This window comes from Acomys minous (assembly GCF_964271855.1).
Source record: "Acomys minous genome assembly, chromosome: 3".
Taxonomy (NCBI): domain Eukaryota; kingdom Metazoa; phylum Chordata; class Mammalia; order Rodentia; family Muridae; genus Acomys; species Acomys minous.
Window position 1 is genome coordinate 120,432,191 of NC_140485.1, and position 27,486 is coordinate 120,459,676.

General features: G+C 40.7%; 1 protein-coding gene and 1 pseudogene across 2 annotated transcripts in view; one reads left to right on the forward strand and one right to left on the reverse strand.

Moving 5' to 3' along the window:
* The first annotated feature begins 656 nt into the window (after positions 1 to 656).
* The window catches only part of ARFGEF3 (ARFGEF family member 3), a 148,943-nt gene continuing 122,113 nt past the window's right edge, over positions 657 to 27,486 (forward strand). Inside the window, exons 1-2 of the mRNA XM_084776440.1 lie at positions 657 to 1,076; positions 15,586 to 15,637. Coding sequence (XP_084632566.1) covers positions 992 to 1,076; positions 15,586 to 15,637 — 137 coding nt within the window. The 5' untranslated portion in view covers positions 657 to 991. The remainder of the gene's footprint in view (positions 1,077 to 15,585; positions 15,638 to 27,486) is intronic.
* On the reverse strand, positions 23,784 to 24,719 carry LOC311594299 (ribosome biogenesis protein NSA2 homolog; annotated as a pseudogene). The gene has a single exon. The product of its transcript is annotated as a ribosome biogenesis protein NSA2 homolog (transcript).

Sequence of the window (27,486 nt, forward strand, 5' to 3'; positions counted from 1 at the left end):
TGTTTTTGTTTTTGTTTTTGAAGACAGGGTTTCTCTTGTAGTCCTGGCTGTCCTGGACTGCTTTGTAGACTAGGCTGGCCTGGAGATGTGCCTGTTGTTACTGAAGGCTTTTGAGACATCTTTGGATTCAGGGTGTGTGGAATCCAACTCTTGTTGCCTTAGAAGTAGCTGGGGCCTGGTGTCCTTGCTTATATATGGGGACATTAATTTCTAACATACAGGGCAGCCCCACAGGTTGACTGCTGGGTTGTTTAAAGATTTTTAAGTTGTCAATTAAATCTTGATTCCCCCCGCCCCCCTTTTCAATTTCTGCTTTAGCTGGTTTGGTAGAAATCTCAATGTATTCATTTTAATCTTCTTCTAAACCTTTCTAGGGTTTAATTCTCACATCCAATTCTCTAATTATTAGAGAACTGTGTTAGAATCTAATGTATGAGTCTAATACATTATTATGTAAGCTCCCCCAAAGCAGACATATGACACAATCCTTGCTGGATGGCTTCAGCCTGACACGGGGAAGGGACCGGTTGTTTTCTATTTACTGAACGTAAAACATTTTTGGTTCAAGAACACCGAGTGTTCTCAGGGTGTGTGGGGATATGGCGGACCCAGAAAGTGAAAGGCACAAGCAGCCAGGCCCCTCCCTGCCCTCTGCCCACAGCTCTCAGTGGATCCCTGGGGGGGATGCGGGTGCTAAACCTAGTCTGCAACCAGCACTAGATCTCCACCTTTGGACGGAAGCTGCGTCCCCCCTCCCAGGTCCTCCTGGGCGCTAGGTGGGCAGCTACAGTCTTTCCAGTCCTCGGGTTGGGGAGTGAGTGCACCTGACCCAGCAGGCGTGGCAAACAGGCGTGGCGGCGGGGCTGACGTGGCTTGGAGCAGGCGTGATTCATCAGCGGCAGCTGAGCGAGATGGGGACGAGCACAGCCGCCGCCTAGGCGCGTCCCCCGCGCGATCTCCCGGTCCGTGGCCTGGCTCTCGGAAGGCCAAGATGGAAGAGACCCTGCGGAAGCTGCAGAGGGATGCCTCCGGGAGCAAATACAAAGCCATTAAGGAGAGCTGCACCTGGGCCCTGGGTAAGCAAGGGATATGCGCGGGAACCGAGGGGGGTGGGCACAGACACTTGCTCCTGCATCATAGGCTCAGCGCGGCCCCTAGGCAGGAGGGACTATCACCAGGTTATGGATGCTGTCGCGCAATTGCAATAATTGTCTCGGAAAATTGATGGCTGGAAAGAAATTTTTGGCTCAGCGTGAGCATCCCGCGGTCTCCATATGGTCTCCTTACCTCCTCCTAAACCTCAATGGGAACCACTGCCTTTGGCGTAAGGCAGCCCCATCCCTGACCCCCGGCGCCCATAGACATGGGTTCCACATAGCTGAGTTAGGACTCCAGCTTCTGTGAAATCATGGCCCAAGCATATGGAAGGAAAAAGGAAGTTTATTATAGCAACAGCCTTCTTCTCAAACATTGTTGGGTGGAACAAGGAAGGAAGGGTTTTGTGTGTGTGTGTGTGTGTGTGTGTGTGTTTTTAATTTGATTTTCCTGATAGGAGCCACCTTGCTAAGTATCTACTTTTACAACTATCGTGCATGGAAAATAACAGGAGGAAGTGTGTTATTCCTGCAGTTCTGTTATTGACTTGACAGGTGGGCTTTTAGTTGTGTGAGCTGTGCTAAAATTGAAATAAGTTCCCAGTAGCAAATGAGCATTTCCCATCATATAGGCTGCAGAATGACATTATCAATTAGGCAAGACCAAGGCACTGAGGATGCTGTGGACGGAACTGCCGTAGACAGTCAGAGTATATTTCGGGTAACAGAGATGCTTTTTTAAAAACGAAAGACCTAAAGGAAGCAGGACAGCTCTGTAAACCCATTGCCTTACCAGAGCCTGCATCTAACCAGTCAATTAAAAAACAGAACCTCTTCCCTTGAAATAAAAAAAAAAAAAAACCAAGTAGTGCTTGTCATGATTCTGTGCTGTGTGCAATCTGATAAAAATACACAGAAACGCCATTAGTTGGCAGTCCACTAAAGAAATAATTCTGATTATTTTAAGTCTGATGGAAGGTCTTGATTCACGGGTGCGTGCGTGCGTGTGTGTGTGTGTGTGTGTGTGTGTGTGTACAATCACAGCAACACCATCCTTTGTTTAATCTCTGCATATCACTAAATTATCTCAATTATTGTCCAGGGAGTCTGTCTTGTAGTTTGGACTACCACCTGGCCATTGTAGTTTAATGTTAGATGAAACACGGATTAGCTGTTTGAGAAGCAGCAAGGCTCTTAAAGCCACAGCACAGTTTCAGGGCGGCCTTTGTCGTTCAGCAGTGATTCCGAGCTGGGTTCTGAAATGCCTCTCTAATGAAGGGTCCGCAGATGGCTGGGTAACATAATAAGGCAGGGCCTGACTGCGCATGAAATACACCATTCCTAGTATTCATGATTAGTTTACTGTGAGTGAAACTGGTTGAGATAAACTGAGGTGGAGAGTAATCCAGTGTTTTTAACAAGTTGGGCATTTGATATTCGGCTTAAACCATAGTGTTGTTGAAGCTGTTAGCAGAGCCACAGCTGAGGGCAGGTGCCTTGTCTGGGTCAAGCTCAGAATTCACCCTGCCTGTAAGAATAGACGTGATCCCTTCTGTTGTTCAGTGGTTCTTCAGTAATTAGCAAGGGAAGAGGTAAAGCTGTGACAGTTAAATAACAGCAAGGGGAGAGGGGGAGGGGAGGCATTCCTTTGTACACTCAAATAACCGGAGCTGGAAAACAGGTCAAAGGACAGGGTGTGAATATGAGGGTAGGAGAGGAAAGGCAGATCTGGTAAATTTTACTTGAAGAGTCAGTGGGTAAGCTTGGAGTTCTTTGTTTTTCTTTTCTTTGTTGTTTTTGTTTTTGTTTTTTGTTTTGTTTTTTGAGCAAACATTTCAGACCTTCCATATAGTGAAGAGTTCTTAAAACTGAAAGAGTTTGTTGAAGGAGAGGAGGGTATGCAGTATAATAAATAGTATAAACAAAGGAACCGGATGTTGTTTGTTTGTTTGTTTGTTTGTTTGTGTTTTTTTGCTGTCTTTCAACTTTCCTCCACTTCCCACTACCAAGTCAAGGTTTTGGCTGGAAAATATTTGTCACTGCTCAGCCCTCTTTTTTTTTTTTTTAAAACAGATATGTGTTTTGTTTGTTTGTTTGTTTGTTTGTTTTTTAACAGAATGTACTTAAGAATCTAGACCAGTTCACTTTCTTACTGCCCCACCAAGAGTTCTGGGACCTGGTGGCAGTTAGCTATGCCACTTTCTTGATGACACCATGCATAGCAGTTATTTTCTTTTCTCCTGATACTTTTTCTGTCAGGGATTTCTTTTCCAGATCTTCCAAGGTCTTGCTTAGACAGGAAGTGTTCACTGCCTGCCTCAGTAGAACCATTTCCTCTGCTGACATAGCCCTGCCCTCCAGAGTCAGTTAGAGCACTTACTACTTTAGAGTTGGTGTGTGCATAGCTATAAGGGAAGAGGAATTGAGGAATATGTCGAGTGCAAAGGCAAGACAAGTTACAGCTGGCCAGCACCACAATTTACTTGCTCCATCCATTGAATGTTCCTTAGAAGAATAATGGGGTTTGGTTTGATGTGAAATTACACAGCTTTCAGGACCTTGTCTTTGTGAATTATCTGACGCGCTCTACATGGATCTGGGGTACTCATAAACTCAGACCATCTTGAAAGATTGGGGTCATCCCTCACTTAGACTGTTGTGGGAGATTGGTATCACCCCTTACTTAGGCTGCGTTAGGAGAGGGGAGTAATCGTTCCTAAGAGTTTCATGGGGGAGCATGCTGTTGGAATTAGTTTCAGCTGTACCTTCGACATAAACGTAGTCACTTGGGAAGAAGGGGGCCTCAACTGAAAAATTACCTACATCGAACTGGCCTGTGACTATGTTCATGAGGCGTTTTCTTAATTGCTAACTGATACGGCATGCTGTGAGCCGTGCCATCCCTAGGCAGGGGGCACCTGAGCTCTATAAGAAAGGAAGCTGAGTATGAGCCTGCAACACTCTTCTTCAAGCTCAATGAAGGTCTGTAACCTGGAAGTTGAAACCCTTTCTTCTCCAAGCTGTTTCCGGTCATGGTGCTTATTATAGCAACAGAAATTATACTAGAACACACAGTCATCTTCTTTAGAATATGATGTGAAAGCAGTTGTCTCAAAAGAGAAAGGTTATACTAATAAGGTTAGCCAAATAGGTTTTTTTTGGGGGGGGGGGAGGGGAGGCGAACTTTCTAGAAGCTGATGCAATCATAGAGCTATGTTACAGCAGGACAGGACATAATGTGACTGCTCAAACAGTAAAAACAAACAAAAACAAAATAAAACAAAAATACCCCAGCTGGGACCACCATAGCTAACCCAGACCTTTGCTAACTGTCCTTTGCTTCACTGTAGTGGCATCTCGACTTCATCAGTCTGGCAGAATTGCCTGGTTCAATCTCAAAACTTCAGATAAGGACAGACAGTGGGGGTAAAGCCTATTCTTTGGGAAAGTCAGACCTTCATCTCCTCATTCATGAATAATCCTCCCTTCATTAAGGCTTACCTAGTCTAAAATTGAGGGATTGTCACTCAGACCCCTTTACTCTCTGACTTCATAAAACTTCTCCCCAGTTCCTTAGTTTGTGTCATCTCTAAATTCTTTCTCTGATGGTGACAAGGACCTGGAAAAATTAGTTTTTGCTATTTCTGAGACTTCCGCCAATCATCAGTGGCAACACCTAGATCCTGTAAGGCATGGTTCTCAACCTGAGGGCTGCGACCACCAGAAAACATAGATATTTACATTATGACTCCTAACGGTAGCAACATCACTGTTGGGAAGTATCAGTGAGGTAATTTTAAGGCTGTGAGTCACCACAGCATGAGGAGCTATAATAAGGGCTGCAGCATTCAGAAGGTTGAGAACCACTGGTCTCAGGAGAGAAGAGACCCATTTGCATCTCTAGATAAAGGAATCATTCCTCATTAAACCAACTTTAGAAAGACAGATCATCTCCACATTTAGACCACATGACTCTTCGGTCACACATGTGTTGTTATTGGTTTCACAGATTCTCTATGTCCTGGTGAGGCACGTGACTATGCCTGACCCTATGTTCTACCCTAGAAAGGCACAGGGATAACTGGATTAGACTTATACCATGGAGACCATTGAATCCCAGGGGTAAAGAAAGATGCTTTCCTCACAGCAAAGGTAGAACATTTATGATAAAGCAGGAGAATGGATACTGGCCAATAATGATACTGGCCATCAGGGTAGTGGCCTCTGTGAGCACAAGCATAGTGCGTTTGCAGTCTTGGTGGTTTCTGTGCCTACAGTTGGCAGACACAGCTTTCAATGTGTAAATAAACCTTTAATAAGTCCTATGGTTTCAAATATTACTCGGCCTTAATTTGTAAGAGTCACATGTTAGTTTTAGAATATTGGAAAACATTGAACAGCATAAGGGGAAAAAAAAGTAAAAATATTGGTTATCTCACCAACTGGTAACACTATGTTACATTCACCATGGTGACACACGCCTTTAATCCCAGCACTAGGGAGGCAGAGGCAGGCGGATCACTGTGAGTTCGAGGCTAGCCTGGTCTACAAAGTGATGCTATTTAATTTCTTGAGTTCCTTATATATTTTGGATATTAGCCCTTTGTCAGATGTAGGGTTGGTGAAGATCTTTTCCCAGTCTGTAGGCTGTCATTTTGTTCTGTTGACAGTGTCCTTCACCTTACAGAAGCTTTTCAGTTTTATGAGGTCCCATTTATTAATGGTTGCCTTTAGGGTCTGAGCTGTTGGTGTTATGTTCAGGAAATTGTCTCCTGTGCCAATGAGCTCACAGCTCTTCCCCACTTTTTCTTCTAACAGATTTAGTATGTCTGGTTTTATGTTGAGGTCTTTAATACATTTGGACTTCAGTTTTGTGGAGGGTGATAGATACGGATCTATTTTCATTTTTCTACATGTAGCCATCCAGTTAGACCAACATCATTTATTGAAGATGCTGTTTTTTTCCATTGTATGAATTTGGCTTCTTTGTCAAAAATCAAGTGTCCATAGGTATGTGGGTTTATTTCTGGGTTTTTGATTTGAGTCCATTGATCAACCAGAATATTTCTATGTCAGTGCGATGCTGTTTTTATTACTGTTCTATAATTCAGCTTGAGATCAGGGATAGAGATTCCTCCTGAAGATCTTTTATTGTACAGAATCATTTTAGCTATTCTAGGTTTTTTGTTTTTTCATATGAAATTGAGAATTGATCTTTCAAGGTCGGTAAAGAATTGTATGGGTATTTTGATGAGAATTGCATTGAATCTGTAGATTGCTTTTGGTAAGATCGCCATTTTTACTATGTTGATTCTCCTAATCCACGAGCATGGGAGATCTTTCCATCTTCTGAAATCTTCTTTTAATTCTTTATTCGTCTATTTGAAGTTTTTTCATACAAATCTCTCACTTTCTTGCTTAGATTCTTTATACTATTTGTGGCTATTGTGTAGTTTCCTTAACTTCTTTCTAAGCCTGCTTGTCATTTGTATACAGGAGGGCTACTGGTGTTTTTGAGTTGATTTTGTATCCAGCCACTTTGCTGAAGGTGTTTTTCAGCTGTAGGAGTTCCCTGATAGATTTTTTTGGGGGTCACTTATGTATATTATCATATCATCTGCAAATAATGATAGTTTGACTTCTTCTTTTCCTATTTGTACTCCCTTGATCTCCTTTAGTTGTCTAATTGCTCTAGCTAAGACTTCGAGTACTATATTGAAGAAATATGGAGAGAGTGGGCAGCCTTGTTTTATCCCTGATTTCAGTGGAATTGATTTAAGGTTCTCTCCATTTAATTTGATGTTGGCTATAGGCTTGCTGTATATTGCCTTTATTATGTTTAGGTATGTCCTTGTATCCCTGCTCTCTCCAGGACTTTTAACATGAATGAGTGTTGAATTTTGTCAAATGCTTTTTTGGCATTTAAGGAGATGATCCTGTGGGGTTTTTTTTCTTTCATTTTGTTGATATGATGAATTACATTGATGGATTTTTATATATTGAACCACCCATGCATGTCTGGGATGAAGCCTACTTGGTCGTGGTGAATGATAGTTTTGATGTGTTCTTGAATTTAGTTTGCAAGTATTTTATTGAGTATTTTAGCATCAATGTTCATAAGAGAAATTGGTCTGAAATTCTCTTTCTTTGTCGAGTTTTTCGGTGGTTTAGGTACCAAGGTGACTGGGGCTTCATAGAAGTCTCCCGCTATTATTACGTGGGGTTCAATGTATGATTTAAGCTTTACTAATGTTTCTTTTATAAATGTGGATGCTTCTGTATTTGGGGCATAGATGTTCAAAATTGAGACATCCTGTAGGTGTATTTCTTTGGTGAGTATGAACCGGCCTTCCCCATCTATTTTGGTTAGGTTTGGTTGATGATCTGTCTTATCAGATACTAGAATGGCTGCTCCAGCTTGCATCTTGGGTCGTTTACTTGGAATACCATTTTCTAAGGTACATTCTAAGATAAGGTCTATCTTTACTGCTGAGGTGTGTTTCTTGTATGCAGCAGAATGATGGATCCTGTTCTTGCATCCATTCTATTAATCTGTGTCTGTTTATTAGGGAGTTGAGGTCATTGATGTTGAGAGATATTAATGAGCAGTGGTTATTGGTTCCTACTTTTTTTTTTATGTTAGTGGTGGTAGAGTGAGTGTGTATGTCTTCTTTCTCTAGGTTTTGTGGATTTGGGGAATGGTAAAGTATAGTCCTAGTAAAATTATAATTAATAGGGCTTGATTTATATGATTTTGTTTTCCCTCTATTAAGCTACGGTGAGCTCATGTGATGGAGACACCTGAGGCTAATAAGACTGATGTATTTAGGAGGGGCACTTCTAGGTGATTAAGAGGTGAAATTCTTGTTGGGGGTCAACATCCTCCTGGATCATGTGTTGGAATGAGGCTACAGTGAGAAAGGGCTCAGAAGAAACCATCAAAGAAGAACACTTCTGATAGGATAAATAGAATTATTCTGTAATGAAGTCCTTTTTGTACAGGAGTATGATGGCCTTGATAGTTTCCTTCACGGATAATATCTCATCATCACTGGTATATGGTTAATATATTTGCTAGGAGTCCTAGTATTAAAAGAATAGTAGAGCTATAATGAAACCATATTACTAAGCCAGATGTAAGAAGGAGGGCAGAAAAAACTTCTGTTAGTGGTCATGGGCTTGGGTTAACTATATGATAAGCATGAGTTTGGTGGGTTATTATGTGTTATCATGTAAGTATAGGCTAACTAGCAGAGTAAACATGTAAGCTTGAATTAATGCTATGGCAAATCCAAGTATGGTTAATAGACTAGAATAAAAAATGTAATTGTGGCAGTTGGTAGACTGATGTTTAGGGTTGCTCCATTGATTAAATGTATGAGTAGATGACTGGCAGTAATATTGGCTGTAAGGCGTAATGCTAGGGCTAAAGGTTGAATAAATAAACTTATTGTTTCAATGATAATAAGTATAGGGATAAGTATAATAGGGGTTCCTTGGGGGAGGAAATGAGCTAATGAGTCTTTTATTTTATGGCGAAAGCCTAAAATTACTGCTCCAGCTCATAAACGGATGACTTTGCCTAGATTTATTGAGAGTTGGGCGGTTGGTGTCAATGTATGGGGGAGGAGGACAAGGAGGTTAGTTGAACCAATAAATATAATGAGGGAAATAACTATTAGTGATCATTTGTCCTTTTGGTGTGTGAATAAGTATTATTTGTTTTTTGATTAATTTAATCAGTCATTGTTGAAATGAAAGTATGTGGTTTTAAATTAGGTGTTTTGAATTAGGAAATAAAATTGAGGGAAATATAATGATAATGACTATGGGTAGTCCTATTAATGTAGGGGTAATTAAAGAGGTGAATAGATTTTTGTTCATTTTGATTCTCAAAGGTTTTCAGTTTTAAGTGATTTTAGTGCTTTGGGTGATGGTGTAGTGGGAAAAGCAATAGTAGAGAAATTTAATTGAAATAAAATAAATAGTGTAATGATTGAGGATAGAGCACTAATAAATCATGTAGGTGTGTCTACTTGTGGCATACCACTGCAGAGACTATCGTCTCTAGTTTTAACTTAAAAGGTTAATGCTGTAAGCTTCACAGTGAAGTTAAGTTATAGAGGCTGATCAGTTTCCGAGGCATTTTAGTGGGACTATTTCAAGGACAATAGGTATAAAACTATGGTTACAACCACAGATTTCTGAGCATTGGCTATAGGATAAGCCTGGGCGATTTGATGTTACTGTGGCTTGATTTAAATGTCCAGGTATTGCATCTAGTATCTTTTGTAGGGCTGGCTTTGTTGCTGTGTATTGTTTAAACTTGGTATTTTCATGGACTATCTTATTTTCTCCATCTATGGTGATTGTAAGTTTTGCTGGGTATGGTAGTCTGGGTCAGCATCTGTGGGCTATTAGTGTCTGCATGACATCTGTCCAGGACCTTCTTCCCTTCATTGTCTCTGTTGAGAAGTCTACCATGATTCTGATAGGTTTGCCTTTGTGTGTGACTTGGCCTTCTTCTCTTGCGAGTTTTAATATTCTTTCTTTGTTCTGTTTATTTAGTGTTTCGATTACTATGTGGTGGGATGATTTTCTCTTCTGATCCAATCTGTTTGGACTTCTGTAGATTTCTTGTATACTTATGGGCATTTCTTTCTTTGGGTTGGAGAAGTTTTCTTCTGTGGTTTTGTGGAAAACATTTTCTGTGCCTTGGAGCTGGGAGTTTTCTTTTTCTTCTATCCCTATTATTCTTAGGTTTGGCCTTGTCATAGTAACCTAAATTTCTTGGATGTTCTGAGTGAGGAGCTTTTTAGATTTAACATTTTCTTTGACTGTTGTGTTGATTTCTTCAGTCATATCTTCTATCCCTGAGGTTCTCTCTTCCATCTCTTGAATTCTGTTGGTGATGCTTGTGTCTGTTGTAGATCTTGTCCTCTTCCCTAGTTTTTTTCCATTTCTAGGATTGTCTCAGATTGTGTCTTCTTTATTGCTTCTATCTCTGATTTGGGTTCTTGGTCCTTTTATTCATTTCCCACTCCTGTTTGATTGTAGTTTCTTTAAGCAGCTTTGCTCAATTCTTTCATCTCTCTCTTTGTGTATTCCCGTTCTACTTTGAGGGATGCCTTTTCCTCCTTAAGGCCTCTATCATTTTCATAACTTCAGATCTGAAGTCTTTATCCAGTGTGTTACATGTGATAATTTCTCCAGGGTTTGTTGTGATGGTGGGACTGCTGGTTTCTGGTGTTATCAAGTGGTCTTGTGGGTTGTTAAGCTTGTGTTCTTCCCATAGTGATGTCCCTGGTATTAGCAGGTTTGGTCTTCTCTGATGGTCAGAGAGTTTAATGGTAGATGTAGACAATGGGGCTTAGGTCCTGCTTACTTCTGCTTAGGTCCTTGACTCCGATGGCTCCCTATTCATGACCTGAGGAGGTCAGGCACCTCTATCGAGATCACTGTCTCTGTTGGCTCCCTGGTTGTGCACCAAGTGATCTGGGGAGCAGGCGGAAGGCTATCTGAGCAGAGAGTTGTCCAATGGGTCTGTTTGCCCACAGGGTTGGAGGGCAATGGGCAACTCTACTGCTTTAGGAGTCCACAACTCTTTCTGGGCCCAGGGGTCAGCAATTGTGTTTCTGGTCAGACCCTAGAGTGCAAGGGTGCTTGCAAGGAACTTTCTGTGAATTGGCCTGGGGCCTGATGTCAGAAACACCTCTTTTATATGCTGCGGGGTCTTCTATGGTCCAGCAACCCCTGATGCTGGAGTTGCAGCAGTATACAGCTGTCTCTGGGTCCTGGTGACCAGAAGATGCACTCTTGCCAGGAAAGCCGCGGCCAGTCCCTGGAGCATGGGCACGTGCCGACCCGGGTTTCTGTGGCTTAACCTGGTGGCCTGAGGCATAGTTTGTACCTCTCTGACCTTGCACTGTTGTTCTGTATTTCTCACCTCAGTCTTTAGGTTGCTGTACAGTCACTGCTGCTCTGCCGATCAAATAAGGTGTGTGTTCAGCTCTGCCATGTTGGATCCACCTCCTTAATGCATTTAACTTTTAAACATTTGTTTTATTTATATGGGGTGGGTGCAAAAATCATGCATGTAGATGTTAGACCTTCTATTTTGTGTCTTCTGGGAATTGAATTCACATTGTCAGGTTTGCTGGTAAGTGCGCTCACCCACTGAGTCATCTCACTAACTCCTTTGGTACAGTTTTTTTTAACTCTAACATTTTATTCTGCTTTGTCATAATACCTCTAAAAAATTAATGTAGCAAGAATTAGGTATATACTTCCCCCCTTATTCTATGCATTCTAAATTTTTGTTCGCCAGTGATATTCTCTGAGTAAAACAGCATGAGTTTGTTGGGATGAGCTCAGGAAAGCCTGAGAGAACAGGGTTTTTCTTCATAACTGATAACTCCCAAGGCTGTGAATGGCACAAAAAATGAAAATAGAGATGGCTGGGAAGTATATCTGTGAAACACCAAGCCCTCATTTTAAAATTACTTTTACTGTTTACAGATAAGAGCGAGCTTACGAGGGATGCATTTAGCATATAAAGGGAAAAGGAAATGAAATTAGAGATGGAAACCCCAACCTGGCATAAGATCATCATCCTTTCACCTCTTTCCCTTCCAGTGACAGGTTTTCCCACATGTAGCCTTCCACTGTCAGACTCTTAGAGTGTCTACAGGGACTGTGCCCATGTCTTCACCTCCCACCATTCTGTCCCAATCTTACTTGACTTCTACCAGAGGCACCAGATGCCACTGGATGCTGGCTTTGCCTTGCTGCCACAGTCACTTCCTGTGACACTACGATTCTTGAGCTATATTGTGTCAACAGTTGAACTCATCCATTCCCACATTCTTCGTTCCTCACATCCCAGGCCCAATATAATGAATTACGTCAGTATCTCTTCTTGAGTGCTTGAAGTTAGCAAGACCCAAAGGGATCCTGTGAATTTCCTGCCTCGCCCTCAAATCTAGCTCCCTGCCTCTTCTGGTGCTTCTAGGTGTTCAGTGAATATTGTCACTTGTCCACTTGCTTAAGCCTGGAACAGAGAGTGGTCATGGATATTGTTTCTGTAGTTTGTCATCTAACCTGCCCTAAGTTCTGCTTCTGTTTACCTCTTAGCTGTATCTCTAGCACGTCCATGTCTGTCTACCTTATTGTTCATTCTGGTCAAAGGTTCTTTCCAGCTACCCCTGGCCTGCAGCAGCTTCCTGTGTTGTCCTTCTTTGTTGCTTTTGAACTTTGTCAAGCTAACAGTCCAAACAGCTCCACCGGAGAACCCTAATATGTTCGTTCCATGCCAAGTGAAAGGGCTGCATAGCACCCGTTAGGGTGAAACAGAGCCCTCCGTGTGTGCTGTGAAGTCTCATGTGGCACGCCTCTATCTGTCCGGCAGCCCTGTCCTGCACCACCATCCCTCTTGACACTCTGAACTTCAGCCCTTTCTTTTAGTGACTGACATATGCTATCCTCCCTGATACTTCATTGATGAAACAAATACATAGTGAGCACCTGCAGTGTGTCAGGTGCTGTTCTCAGTGCAGTTACCGTAGTGAGCAAAACAGACAAAAGGATGCAGTGCGTTGTTCATGGACTATTGCAGTCATGACAGCCAATGATCCTGGTAAGTAATAATATGTATGCTAAGTCAGATAGTGACCAAATGTATTGGAAAACACAAAGTAGCAATTGAGATAGGAGGCCCTTGGAAGACAAATGGAACTGCCATCTCAATGTTGAGGGGAGGCTGTCTTGAAAGGGAGGTTGTAAGGAAGGAGAACGTCTGGTGACTTAGGGAAGTGCAGTCTTGGCAAGCCTATTCATCTGCCATATTGAGAAGAGAATGCAGGGTTGGGGCTGAGTCAGAGGTTGGGGCAAAGAGAAGGCTACTGCAGTCACCAGGTATGAGAAGGTGAGAGCTAGGCCAGTGACCTCCAAAGGGTGTAGTCTTTTCTTTTTTCAAAAATTTTTATTACATCTTTATTCATTTGTTTTGTCTAGGGTTCTGGGGATCAAATACAGGTTATCGGGGGTAGCAGCAAGTACATTCATCTATTGCTGAGCTATCTAACTGGCCTTAATTTAAACCTTCTAAGCCTTCATTGAGTCTATTTGCTGGCATGTTTGCTAGGAGCTAGGAGTTCATTATGTTGCCCAGGCTGGTCTCTAACTCTTGAGCCTAAGGGGTTCTGCTGCCTCTGTGTCCCAGGTATCTGGAACTACAGGTGTGTACTATATTGAACTAAGATTTTATGTCTTTTGAACTCATTACACTCTCTTCTTAGAATACCTTCCTCTTGACTAATTGGCAGTCATGTTTAGTCTTAGTACTTCCCATGGGGAGCCCTGATGCTTGTCCATAGAAGGGCCTCCCGTTGCACTCCTTGACAAATGCCCTACATTTCCCTTCCTGGCATTTGCCACAGTTTGAAACTAGAATGTATTTTCTCTGAATTCTCCAACAAACTCTATCTTTACCACTGGGTCTTTGAACCATTACATGGCCTGAAATTCAGTGAGTCTGTCAAGGAGACAGGGCTGTCACTGATATCTAAGCCAATATCAGACCTTTGATTACTGACTTCATTAGCTCTTCCTAATAATCCTATGGGACAGGTGCCAATGGCTTCCCTTTGCAGATTGGGAAGCTGGGTGTGTCAGTGGTTGAGTAATTGCCTAGCTTGTATAAAGACCCTGTCTCAGTTCGGTACCAAAAGGAAAAAAGAAAAAAAAGAAAGAATGAAATACGGACATGAGAGGACGGAAACTTGGACCTGGGTGACTTGTTTCATCCCACAAACTAGTGTGGAACCAGAGAGACAAGATGGTTCTCTCTGCTGTTTTGTTGGTGTTTCTGTGGTATTCCTCTCTGAAGAGCTACTCTAGCCTATACTACAGAGTAGTACTGGAAAAAGACGGTTGTGCATATTTCAGGCCTTGGTTTCTTGTCCCTGGAGCCATTATTGGCTTGAAATCTGCCCTGTCCCACTTACCTGGAGCAGGGGTCTCAGCTGATGGCAACTGTGTGACTGGCCTTTTCTCTCCCTCTACCTTTTTCTCAAGTGCAGTGCTAAGGATTGAACCCAGAGGTTTCCCAGAGGGTGCTGGGCAAGCACTCCCCCACAGAGCAATTTCCTCGTTGTTCTGGGTCACTCAGCATTTGTAGGGTAGGCAGTGTTCCACCCTCCGCTGGAGGTACACACACTCCTGTCTCTAAAGAGAACACAGTGCTTGTTTATACAGTGTAATTTCTCCTTGACTAGCGCCATTGACTTGCCCTCAGGACTCTCCTTGTCACACTAATTGCTGGGCTGTGCTAATCTGTGTGGTCCTTTGAGATACCCCCAGAGCCTGCACTTCATGGCTTCCTTTTCTTGTCATCCTGTCCCATCCTCAGCTTTGGCCTCAGTCCTTTCCCTTCCTAGCTGGGCCTCATCTCTGAAGCAGCCCAGCTCTACTATTTTTTGCTCTGTTGGCTACAGTCGGCCTGATTCTGTCCTGCTGTGTCCTGTTAGTCCTGAATCTAAGGGACATATTTAGCTTCTTGTTCTCTCTGAAATCTTAGTGTGGTGGTGGTGGTGGTGGTGGAGTGGGTGTTTGTCTTCTCTCAAAGGAAGCAGCTCAAATTAACAAAGCTTGTTGACTCTAAGTGGTAGAGCTCATTGCCTGGAGACAAGTTGGAATGATTGAAGGAGAACAGTTTTGGAGGGGGCATACTAATTAGATTTTATATTGTCTATACAACTAGAGTCAGTACTAATATGCTTCATGCACAAACCGTGGCAAAGTATTGAGCGTCAGGCTTGATAAATGAGGTTTCAGGCTGAGCTTCCTCATCACAGCCCTTACCTGTCATGTGATTAAGCAGATGGTGCATGTGATTAACACGGGAATCCCTACAAAGAGTCAGTCTGGAGCAGGCATAATAGGAGAGGAAATGGATTTGTTTTAAAGACAGAGACATAATTCAGTATTTCTCATAATATCAAAGGAAAACCCAGAAAGGGCCTGGTATTTTAATCATAGGAAAACTGCTAAGGAAATGAACACTTGTCCTGTAAGGTGCCTTGTGAACTTGAAAGTCTTCACAAATATGTTTTTTAAAAAACTGAGATATTAAAGTACTTCAACCAAACAGCTCTTGTTTCTCTGATTGGGGTAGTGTAAGCAGCTGGTTCAGTGGTAGGTACATTGTATTGGCATTCTGGTTTAGGTTAGGGATTTAGCTATTCATTCATTGTCATTAATGGGAAAATGTGGCCTACTTTTTAATCATCTCTTTCCCAATAATGAAGTGCGGTCCATCGTGGGAAAATAATTTTAAAATAAAGATGACTGAAAAGTGGGTAGTTTCTATTTCCAAGAAGGAACATAGCCCATTAGTCATTGGTGACTTCAGAAATACAGAGATTTTAGTATTTAGATACTACCTTAAATAAGTCTTTGAAATATTTACTTGTAATTCTATAATCTTTTACAGAAACCCTAAGTGGCCTGGATACTGTTGTGAAGATTCCTCCCCACTTGTTGAGGTAAGAGAAAGCAAATGTAAATGTAGCAGGGGGGAAAAAAAGTCTCCTTCCATGTTTCGTATCACCTTGTTGGATAACAGCATTTCATATGCTGAATAATTTTCTTGTGTTGTTGTTTTGTTTGGTGTGGAGGAAATGGGCTATTTCATGAGGGAGCAAGATGGCGCTTGATCAGCTTCCATCTGTGTGTGGGGTGAGTGAGTGAGTGAACTCAGTGATGCTAAGATATCTGTGAGCAGAAGGATGGAAGTGGGCAAGAAATGACCAAAGCTAAGGTGAGAGAGTGGACGCACAACAAACCTTCCAGCAAGCACAGAAACCAGTGTGCTCTCTGGGAAATGCCATCAGTCCTACCAGCTGGAGTGGGTTTAAGCTCTCTCCCCAGCCTTTGCAGGACACAGTCTTGCTGGTGGCAGTCTGAAGTCACGTGCAACAGCTCTAAGACACAAACCTATTTCTACACTTTTCTCATCTTCCCCTCCTTTATCCTCATTTTGAGATAAATAATGCATGTCCTATGTAGGAAATGGGAAAGGACAAAGGAAAAAAAAAAAGACTATTTTCACAATCACACACCAAGGGATAATGACTAAAGTCAGTTTAATAGATTTTCTCAAGTCCTTTTTACACATATATAGAACATCCAAATGAATATGGAATTTTTCTTACAACTTAGTTTTTGGGGTGTTTTTTTGGGGGGGTTGTTTTTTAAACTTAATATGATATGAAACATTTTAAAAATTCCAATGTGCTCTTTAAATTAAAATGCTGTATTTTTAATCACATGGCTATGGCCTAATATATTTAGCAGTTTTTCTATTATTAGAGCACTTGACTATTTCTCGTATTTGTGTGTGTGAGAGAGAGATTCTGAGAAATGAACCTACAATCACTTGTCGAGTGTGTATATTGTCAGGACACAATGACTTACTAGGACTTTCCATTATGTGGGTTGAACAGGAATTATTGTTCTGTCTTTAAGGCAATGTTTTATTCCTCCCATCATATCTACTCCAGGCTTCCATACTGTAGGGACTGCTATGGTAATCAAAGTTGTACAAAGTTTGCAACTGAACAGAGTGGCAGCAACACACATGACTAGCAGAGAGCTGCCCCAAAAGGCCATGTAATAACTACAAAAGCATGCTAGTTTGGGGAACTCATTTCCTGTTTTATAGCCCTGTGTGTACCATTTCTTGAAACTGATTTTCTCAACACTGACCTTGTCATACCAGCTTTTCCATGTTACCTTTCACTGTCACTCTCCTGCTTAACAAAGGAAAGCAGAGCAGGTACCATCCTAGCCTAGGATATGAAACCATCATCCCACTACAAAGAACTGAAAATATCAGTCCATGGGTACAATAAATGATGAGAACCAAGAAAAACATCTTTGTGCAACTTGTGTAATTTTGTCTTCTTGAATTTTAGCACACTTGAAGAAGACGTAACCCAGCTATGAGATGATAGATGAGAATATCTTTTGATAAGACCCCTTCATTTCCTGTAAACATCTGCAGACAAGATTTTTATTGCTTACATCTATAAAATAACAATGATGTAGAATTGATGCCAAGCCAGGCTTTATCATAAACAATGGGTAATACTCGCCACAGATAAATAGAATAATTGAGGGACTTGACCAGCCCTAGCCACTTCATTAAAAATACATTTCTGATAATATTGCTTTTTTCACTGTTAACAATATTAACATTCTTATAAATAACTGTTAGTGTTCTTTGGATCAATCATGTGCATTAATAATGAAAGCTCAAACTGAACGGAAATCGAAAACTATTTAGTCCTATAGTCCCAGGAGATTTTTAAAAATATCATTTTATGTATACTTTGTTACAGGAAGCATAATATGTAGACTCATAAAAGCCTTTCAAGCACTAAGTCATATATATATAGAAGAAATTCTGTGGGTGGAGTAGATGGAAATGTGAGTGCAAGGAGAAAAAGAGAACAAGGCAGCATTTTTTTTATTGTTAAGGACAAGTTTGTTGTCTTATTTTTGGTAGATTAAAGTAGTTTTCAGCTTGCTGTCATGTATAAGATTCATTAGATACATTTAAAAGATGATACATTTTTACATGAAAATTTAAATAATTTGATTATACAACAACGATACCCACTGCAATTAAAATTGTCCTGGAAAATTCTCAATTTTAAAATATGTGAAAACAGAATCTTAATTTTTTTCTTAATAACAATATAAGAAAAAAAATTAAATAAAATCTTGCCCACTGTTTTAAACGTTTTTCTCAAAGCAAAGTATTATTCAATCTGAAAATGAGGCTTATGTGGTTCTGGGTCTATGGTAGGAGTTCAGCCTTCACGGTGAGAACAGCCAATCACAATAGCCATAGAGTAGAGGTCTAGTCTGCCCTGAAAACAGATGGCTGGGGAGCCCCTGAGATGCCTCAGGATAGAAGGGAAGGACACTTGCCTGAGGGCCTGAGTAGCATCTCCAAGATCCACATGTGGAAGGAGATAGCCAGCTTCACAAAGTTGCCCTCTGACCTCCACCCATCATGCATCAAGGCACAACCATGTGCATATACACCACCACCATCAAACAACAAAGAAATGATAAGAAAAGTAATAAAAGGTAACTGCCATTTTTATCATGAGTTGGAGTGGGAGCACATGAGTTGAAAAGATACTATTTTATTGGTGCTAAGGACATTTCTTTGTCCAGTGGTGTTTACTTTCTTTTCATAGCCAGCCAACCACCTTGCACAGTAGTAGGAGATGGTAACAGAATTTGTGGGAAGGGTTCCAAAGGGTGAATTGTGGATGGGTATGTCTACAGAAGCCCTAGCGTAAAACTATCACTATTAGGGATATAATTCAAAGTATTTATCCTGATGACAGAGAGCTGCATCACCATCTTTTCGTACAGCAGAATGTCCATTACGGTATTTTATGTGCACAGCAAAGTCCATCAACGTTGTTGTGCAGGATGCTGAACCATATGAACATGACATGTCACATAGACTTTTTATTCTGTAAGAGGAGAAGAGGACAAACACGGCAACACTGTTACATAGGATGAATTTATTACAGACTTTCATACTTGCATAATGAGGCTTCAGGAGACCTGTGAGTCACAGTAGTGGGAGCCTTTCAAATCCTCTTATAGAACACAGGAAGAAACTATGATTACAGCAAAGAGGTGTTATGGAATCAACAACAGTGTGAATAACTATGTTGCATCATTATTAGGGAAGTGATACAACGAGCTATAACAGCTGATCATTAACTCTGGTTCCTTTGTGAGTCCGTTCTTCTTTAATGTGTAGCTTGATGTATCTGCCAGGCACCGTGATGTTCTTTTTGTTGTTGTTTATTGTTGCTTTTATTGATGATTGATTTTTGAGACAGCATCTCTAAATACTTGTTTTGGATAAGGTTATAGGAAATCACTCAAATGACTGCTGGGCTTTTTGGTTTTTGATTTTTTTCTCAATTGATTGCTCTCATGTTAAATATATGAGTGTTCTAATAAATAATTACAAATATGGATTTGATTATTTGTGCGCATCAGTAATGACAGCTTAAATCAGAACCCTTGAGAGGCCTGTGCTGTATTACCCCTCCCCACCTGGAGCAATTGCTGAATGCAAATTAATATGCATGATTTAAGTGACTGGTAAATACATAGTGTATTTTAGGGGAAGACCATCCTAGTGGTAATTAAGGAGTCATTAGGAGTCACCTTTCTCATTTTGTTGACCTTGAAGATTGCTGAGGTCCTTCTTCGCCCTGACAGGTAGAAATGCCCCCTCTCCTCTGAGCCTCATTATGCTGTAGGTATAATTCTGCCATGGAGCTTATCTACCACGCCAGAAGTTATTTAGGGGTGCAGTGATCTGGTTCTATACTCAGGAAATCATTTATGTTTGTGTCCCCCAGTTCACTGCCTAATGAACCTTTTGGAGATGTAAAAACCCTCTCCGAATTTCTCCTCACTCATTCCAGGGACTGTGTGTCTCACTCATCTCCTGGATCCTTTAAAAAAAAAAATACAATATTTTGGAGGAAATCTCAAGTAGAATTGAATCTCGGCTCTGCTAATAGACCTTTTAATATCTTACTGACTAAGAATATCTCAAAGAATAGTTTCACGATCAATAGAGTGGGTGGGAATGATAGTGGCCAAGACTCTGGTCCATATCCCGTGCCAAAGGACGTCAAATTTACTAAGCCTTCAGTTTTTCGTTGGTCTCAAAGATACATTCTTGGCCTCCAGAAGTTATTTAATTTTTTTTCTTAATATGGATTTTAAACAAAACACTTCTAAACAAGTTGTTTTGGCCTCAGCAGCTTTGGTATGTAAAACGAGGAGCATCTACGTTAGGTATTTCAATTTATTTCGATTTATGAGTGGCTGTAGCTGTAGAATGGAAGGGGAGGGTGAGGACTGGAAATAGACTGACCTAACCCCCAACATAAATTCCATGTGTAATATTTGTGATTTTTAAAAAAAGAATAAAGGACTTCGACTCCTATCTTATTGAAATGCAAAAGTGTCTTTTCCTTATCGTCCAATGTACTTGTAACATATTAGTCTACCTGAAATAAGCCTGTTGATAGAACCCTCAGGCTGTCCTGTTAAAAGGCAGCCACTGGTAGCAGCCCTCTGGTTGGCATTATGCAGTGCCCCATTGGGAACAGTGCAGCTATTTCTCCAGCAATAGCGCAGCCGCCATTTTACTTTCTTTCTCCATGATTCCTTGGAGCCAGTGCCACCTTAAGCACTCTCTCTCTCTCTCTCTCCTGCCAGTTTTATTTCCAAAAAAGACTATAGACTTTCTTCCAATTTGTCACTGTGTATCTTCCACCCTACTTCCTCCTGCTGCCTTCTGCTTTAGTGTGCTTGTTAGGTTCAGCCTCATCTTGCAGCTGATATGCTCACACATACGTTCCTCCTTATCTTGACTTAGGAGCCTCGTCTCTTTTCCTATGTAGATGAAAGAAAGTGTATTTGCTAGCATTTGAACCTTATTCACCATAGCTCTCCATTCTTTTACCTTCCTTTGCACTATGTAGACCTATATGATTTTAATTCTATAGATTGAGCCCTGGAGATTGAGCTGCGTGATGTATGAGAATTTCTGTTTTGTTTTGGTTTGGTTTTAGTTTTGATTGAGAACACCTATCGGCATCAACTAGCAAGGACTACATCGTGGATCTCCTGGGGTTGGACTGAAGTCCCTTTTAACTGTCTCCACCACTTTCCGTAGTGCTGTGGCTCTCCTTAGACCTTCTACCTTAAACACAATCAGGAGAGCCCTTGCTCAAAACTCCTGGCTTCTGAGTAGATGAGCAGCTGCTTAGCAACCCAGCAGACAAGCCCCTGTTTTTCTCAGGAACAATCTAGTAATTCTAGCCTGAACCTGGACATTGCGTCCTTCTGTGTTCCTGGGGAGGTAAACACTACCCAGTGTGACTATGAAGAATGGCAGTGAGTGAATGCCCCATGCACTTGAACATGATTGTTTTCCCAGGTCATTTTGACCATGTTCATATTCATCACCAGCTGGATTTCTGGTCATTTGGATCCTCCTGGGCTTGCCTTTGCCTTCTGAGAAAGGCCAGAACAGAGAGTGCTTTTGATGCCTCCCTATAACAGTGAGAAAAACACTCTGGATCAGTTCTGCTTTGCTTGATGTAAACTGTGTTGGGTTGCCCTGGTAACCAGAATCTGTGAAGCTGGCTGAGGAAGTGTGGAGTTAATGATTCTGTGTCCACCTAGGGATTGCTCTCATTGAAATTAGGATAGAAAATGAATAGAAGGCCCATTTGCTTTGTACCTTGAAGAAGACACACCTTTCCTAAAGTAGAAGTGCCTACACAGTAGATTTTTATCAGTAGGTGTAGTCAATCAGTAATTATTTTCACACGCTTACATCATATGCTTTGATTTGCTCTACTACCCCCCCCCCACACACACACCATTAGTTTCTCAGGAATTTATTGACAAATCCCCCTTTCCTCCAAGGAAATGTCTTCACCAGCCTTCAGGATCTAAACCAGTTTTTACTAGTTTTGTGGGCATCTTTCTGTAAATTTTTATTAACTCACCAAGCCCCTGTCTGGATGTAGAGCATTCACTGGTAAGATTGATGCACATGGATGTGTTGTGTTGGATCTCTGTGTCTCTGGCAGATCTGAACAGTGAGAATACAAGGATCAGTGTAGATTTAACAAGCTCCTTCATTCCATTCATCCATGACAATGAGGGTCAAAGGCCACCAGTCACAGTTCCATTTTATTTTTATTTTTTAAACCCTGACTGAAGATTGTCATCAGGAAGCTGTCTCCATCTTCATTTTAGTAGCTGTTGGTCTCTTATTATTTTACCATCAGAACACTAATTACTGCTACTTTTTCTTTTTTTCCATTGTGTTTTTCCCTAAAATTTATTTATTTATTGTATATGAGTACTTTATCTGCAGAAGAGGGCATAAGATCACATTATAGATGGCTGTGAGCCACCATGTAGTTGCTGGGACTTGAACTCAGGACCTCTGGAAGAGCAGGCGGCACTCTTAGCCACTGAGCCATCTCTTCAGCCCTTCCACTGTGTTTTTAAAAATAAAATGTACTGAGACCTGAGGAGACAGCTCTTTTGCTAAAGTGCTTACCACACAAGCGTGAGGACTTGAATGCTATCCCTAGTATCTATATAGAAAGCTGGGCATAGAAGTAATTTTAGCACTGGGAGACAGAGACAGACAGACCTCTGGGGCCTAGCCAGCCTAGCGTGTTCATCGGTCTTGAGCCTAGCGACAGACTGTCTCAAAATCTAAGGTGGATGGCTCCTAAGGAATGAGACCTGCATATGTATGTGTGTGTGTGTGTGTGTGTGTGTGTGTGTGCATGCACTCATAATACTTGTACAAGCACATGCAAGTACAGAATATTGGCTATATTTGCTTTTCTTCCAACAGATGTCTTATGTAGACAAAGTCCTGTAGTCATATAACGCTGGGTATCATTCTGAGTAGAGGAACTCAGCATATAGGTGCTCATATAGTGCCCTTGGGGTGATTGTGCCTAAGGCAATCCACATTAAAAAAAAAACCCTTCAACTCTAAACACTGAATTTCTAATGAGAACTTCTTGTCTTGAAATCAAATAAGAACTTTTAACAGAGAACAGCAGCTATAACTTCAAAATGTTAAAAGGTCTCAGTTTTGTCTTTAAGTTACTTATGAATTAATAGACCACATGTATAAATGATACATGTATGCATGCATATATAAACAGGATACTTATATTAAAAAGTACTGTTGTTGGGGTGTGAACTAAGGATATTCTTGTTTTAGAGAGTGAAAAAAAATCCTGGAAAGCATAATTGACACCCAGTGTCATGTCATTTGAACCATGTGGAAGGTTTTATTATATTCCCCACTGTACAGATGAGACTGGAGTTGGGAGAATAATTTGCCCAATGTTGATAAAAATCTAAATACTACCCTTGATTATCAAATGTGAAAGTCATACCCCTTACATATAATGACCCTTACTATCTGCCTTATTTCCTTCTAAGAATATAGAATGAAAACGAGGGTATGTAATATATAACCCTTTATAGCTATATATGTGGAGAACATTTCCTAATGCTGTTAATGTTCTTTAAGAAGATCTTAAAGGCCATTAAAATTTCATCAGGTTAATATACCAAAGAAGGGAGAAAGCCATTTAAATACTGGCCTTATCCCAGTTAAGGTCTTAATCATTAGTTAAAAACTGGAATAAAATACTAGATAGGCCCTCATCTTTAGAGGGAAAGAATTGGCTTTGTCAATTTCTGGAGCTGAACAAGGGGGAAATATGATACAGGGAATAGTTTACAAGGAGTCATGTCTAGTGACATCAGGAAACATTCCCTTCTAATTATGAAAGTGTTGTTATAGTTACTATATAAGGATTGATGCAGAAAGTTTTTAATCAATAGAAAAAATAAAAAGAAACCCATCTCTCAGTGACAGTGCCCATTGTCAGCCTGAACTAAGTAAGCCCTTTCTTAGGCGGAAGCTGAGCCCATACTAGTGCTATGTGTCCTTTTATACTCTTGGATCTTTTTTTTTTTTTTTTTTTTTTTGTAAAACCGGGCACTTTTTATTTTTCTTTAAAATTTAATAAATACTTCTTGATAACTGCACATGGGGTAAGGCAGCTTGGTGGTTCAGAAAGATCACAGGATGGTATTTTTCCGATGGTGCGTAGTCTGTGGTAGTGATTGGAGTGGCTTGTTTGAAGTCACTGCTAGACCAGCAAGACCGCATTTATGCACCCATCGTTTTCAGGATTGTTGGTAACTTGGGCATACTTTCCCCAGATAACCTTGCCTCCTTGTGTCACAAGGTCCAACTCGCTCACATTCACTTCAATAACTGTACCTTTGGTGATTACACCCAGAGTTGTATATAATGGCGATGATGGATTCTTTTTCACACCTAGTATTGGCAGGCAAAAGGTAGCTTTCAGCTCAGGATGCGTGACGTGGGCTTTTTTGAAACGCAGGCCCATCGGCCTGGTGAACCTTTCATATTTAGGTGGTTTTCTTGTAAAACCGTCACCAACAAAGCAGACTTTAGTAACCATCCTCTTCCACGCCTTCTTTTTTCTCTTTCCTGTTCCGATAACCTTCAATACTTCTGTTTCTCCTTGGGCCCGGACTTTGGGTAGAGGGACTTCCCATTTTCCCGCCTTCTCTTTCCGTTTCTGCTTAATCATGTTGGAAAGCACTTTTGCTCTGGACTGTCCCTCTCTGTCCAGCAGGTAGGCAGGCACGGCTCCCTGTGGCGTCTTCTCGTCATGAGCTTAGCCTTCAGGCCAGTCATTTTTTTGGCCTTCTTTGAATGTTCATGGGCCTCCCGACTTTCTTTCTTTCTCTTTTTCTCATGGTAATCCAAACGATACCCATATCGTTTACGGTGTAATTCAATATATTCATTTTGTGGCATGTTGACAGCCGTGGAACAGCTGGCCGTGACTTCCCAGGTGCCAAAAACCTCTTAACTTCTGGATCTCACTGGCCCACAAGCCTAGCTCGCGTAGGCCAGAACGGACTCTTGGATCTTTTAATGTACATGTAAACATTTTATAAGAAAAGGGTAGATAATACAACCTTAAATCCTAAGATAAAAATATGAGCATAACCATGTTATTTAGGCTTTCTGTACTAGGTTGAATCATCTAAAGTTGCCAATATTCAATCTTTCTGACTTAAGAGAAATGACAATTTCATGTGCTCAACTTAATGATTGCAATAGGCTTGCTAAGAAATCTTGAAAGCTCGTGGAAAAAAATGGATTTCATGTTGATCCAAGCTATGTCCCTAAGGGATAACAGTTTCTGACAAGTGAATCTAATCTTTATTTTAAATTTTAAATTTTAAAATTTAAATCTTTATTTTAAATATAAAAGGGAAGGGTTGACTGATACAAAACAATTTCAATAAAATATAAATGAGAATAGAAATAAAATGGAAATGTTTTACTCATACTCTAAAGAAAGTAAGTTAAGGAGCCAATTTAGTTTCAACTGGCTTTGTAGAACTGACTTAGACAAAAGCTTTATCAGTGGAAGTTCATCAGTGTTAGTATGAACTGCTTAAAGCATCTGTATTTATAAGCATGAAGACAGCATCATGAGCTTCACAACAGGACTATGAAAAACCTGTACTCAAATTAGGAAAGATCATGGCTCCTGGAAATGGTGGTGGCTGTGTCTTAAACTCAGTAGGAATGTCCAAAGAATGAGTTGTTTTTCACTTATACACTTATACAAACAACTTATAACTTCTCACAATGCCATAAAGTATAACACATTGTTTTATGAACTCAAAAAAAGATAAAGACACAGACCTGGGCAATGCTTGTCTCCATTTCCGGTGTGGTGGCCATTTGCATTGCCTTTTTAAAAATTGTTTGGGAATTTCAGATATCAGTATATTCTATTATGATCAAATCTACCCCAACTCTCTTCCCTTTTAATTCCTTCTCCAGCTCCACCATTGCTTTTCCCTCCCAACCTCTGGCTCTTACAGCCTTCTGACCTTCTATTCTTTGATGATCTCTAAGCCCCATTTAGAACTAAGCTGTCCATAGTCTCTTGTTCTTTTTGTGTTGTTCAGTCAGAAGTCTCTGTATTACCATCTACTGAGATAAGAAAGATCTCTGATGAAGGTTGAGAGAATCACTGAGTCGGTGGGTATAAAGATAAGAAGTTAGGATGCAGCTTAATATTGTGTTTGGTTAGCTTAAGAAATAGGAAGTTCTCTCCTGAGATTATGGGTCCTTGGAGCAGTTAGTTTCATGTTGTTGTTGTTGTTGTTGTTGTTCACAATTAAATCTTGTCTTAGTCTATTGTTTTTTTATATTTGTTTTTTCTTGATATAACAGAATACTTGTAAGGGGCCAATTTATTTAAAAAGATGTTTGTTTAGTCTTATGGATCTGGAGGCTAGGAGGTTCAAAAATCATGAGTCTGGCATCTTCTTGGCCTCTAGTGATGATATGCTATTTCCATCTTGGGGGATCATAGACAAATTGGTACCCACAGACAGAACACAAAGTTGTATTTACTTTATCACTACCTACTCTTAAGTACAACTCATCTAGTTCCAATAAAGCAAGAACTTAGTCCTGAGAAAGAGAGAATTCATCTCTTTAGGATGGCTCTATCCCTGTGACCAGATACTTCCTACCCAGGCTTGACTCACAACGTTGCTGCTCTGAGGATCGAACTCAAACATGAGTTTTGGTGGCAAGAAGCCATATTCAAAGCATAACAAATCTGTGCTTTCAAAAGTTGTACTTCAATAAATATGAATTTTGTTTTTGTAATTGATTTTTATGTGTTGTAGTCAAGGTAAACCTAAGGTTGTATAGCATGGTATATTTTATATAAAAGCCACCAATTTCAATAAGATATACTGTATGATCATATAGTGACTTAATATATAGCTTAAATCAGAGTTCTCACATTGTTGAGTGTAAGTATACCTTGTAACTGTAAAGTGTCTTGAGCACATCAAAGAAGGATCACTCCAAACTTTGAAAAATATGTGGTTTCCCTAGGGATTCTTATTTGTGCTCATGTTAGTAGGTAATTATTAGTAAATTGTAATTTTCTCCCATTCTTTTAAAATTCCCCTTTGTCCTCTGCTGTTTTCCAGCCCAATAAAGCTGGTCTGTGATCTGTGACAGAGCAGTTAAGGAGACCGGCTCAGTCTCCTTGACATAATCAGACATTGTGTTACAGGATAATGTCTTTGGCATGAGAATGGCATACTGCTAATTGCTTTTCAAGAAATAATGGCATAGCAGGACATGAAACTGGAGCCTGCTGCCTTCGTTTAATTGGGCAAGAATGAATTTGCACATGCCTGTGCATAAAAAGTGGCCACTAAATGTAAATGAATGTTGGTTTTCCTACGCTTTTATCCCAGTGAGACAACATCTAGAAAGATCAAAAGATGATTTATCTGTGTTCTGAAAGTGCGAGGGGACTGAGTGTGTGCCACATTGCATCTTCTTTATAAATTTCATCCTCAGCCCCAATTTACAGGCCTGTCATGCACTCTCATTAAAGTCACTTTACAAAAGGAAGGCAGGAGGGTTTTAGCGGTAACGTGGGCTAAGGGAGGAAATCAAATGTGCCCATGAGTTCTGCTGATTCCTGCATGTCTTCATTTCCAACTGAAGCCAGGATCTGAGACAGAGACTTTGCTGGAGCTGTAGAATAAGAGGGGCTGGGGGTTGGGGGGGTACATGTAAGGACAATCAGCCATTCCCCTGAATCCTGTGCCCAGGGATCACTGTAGA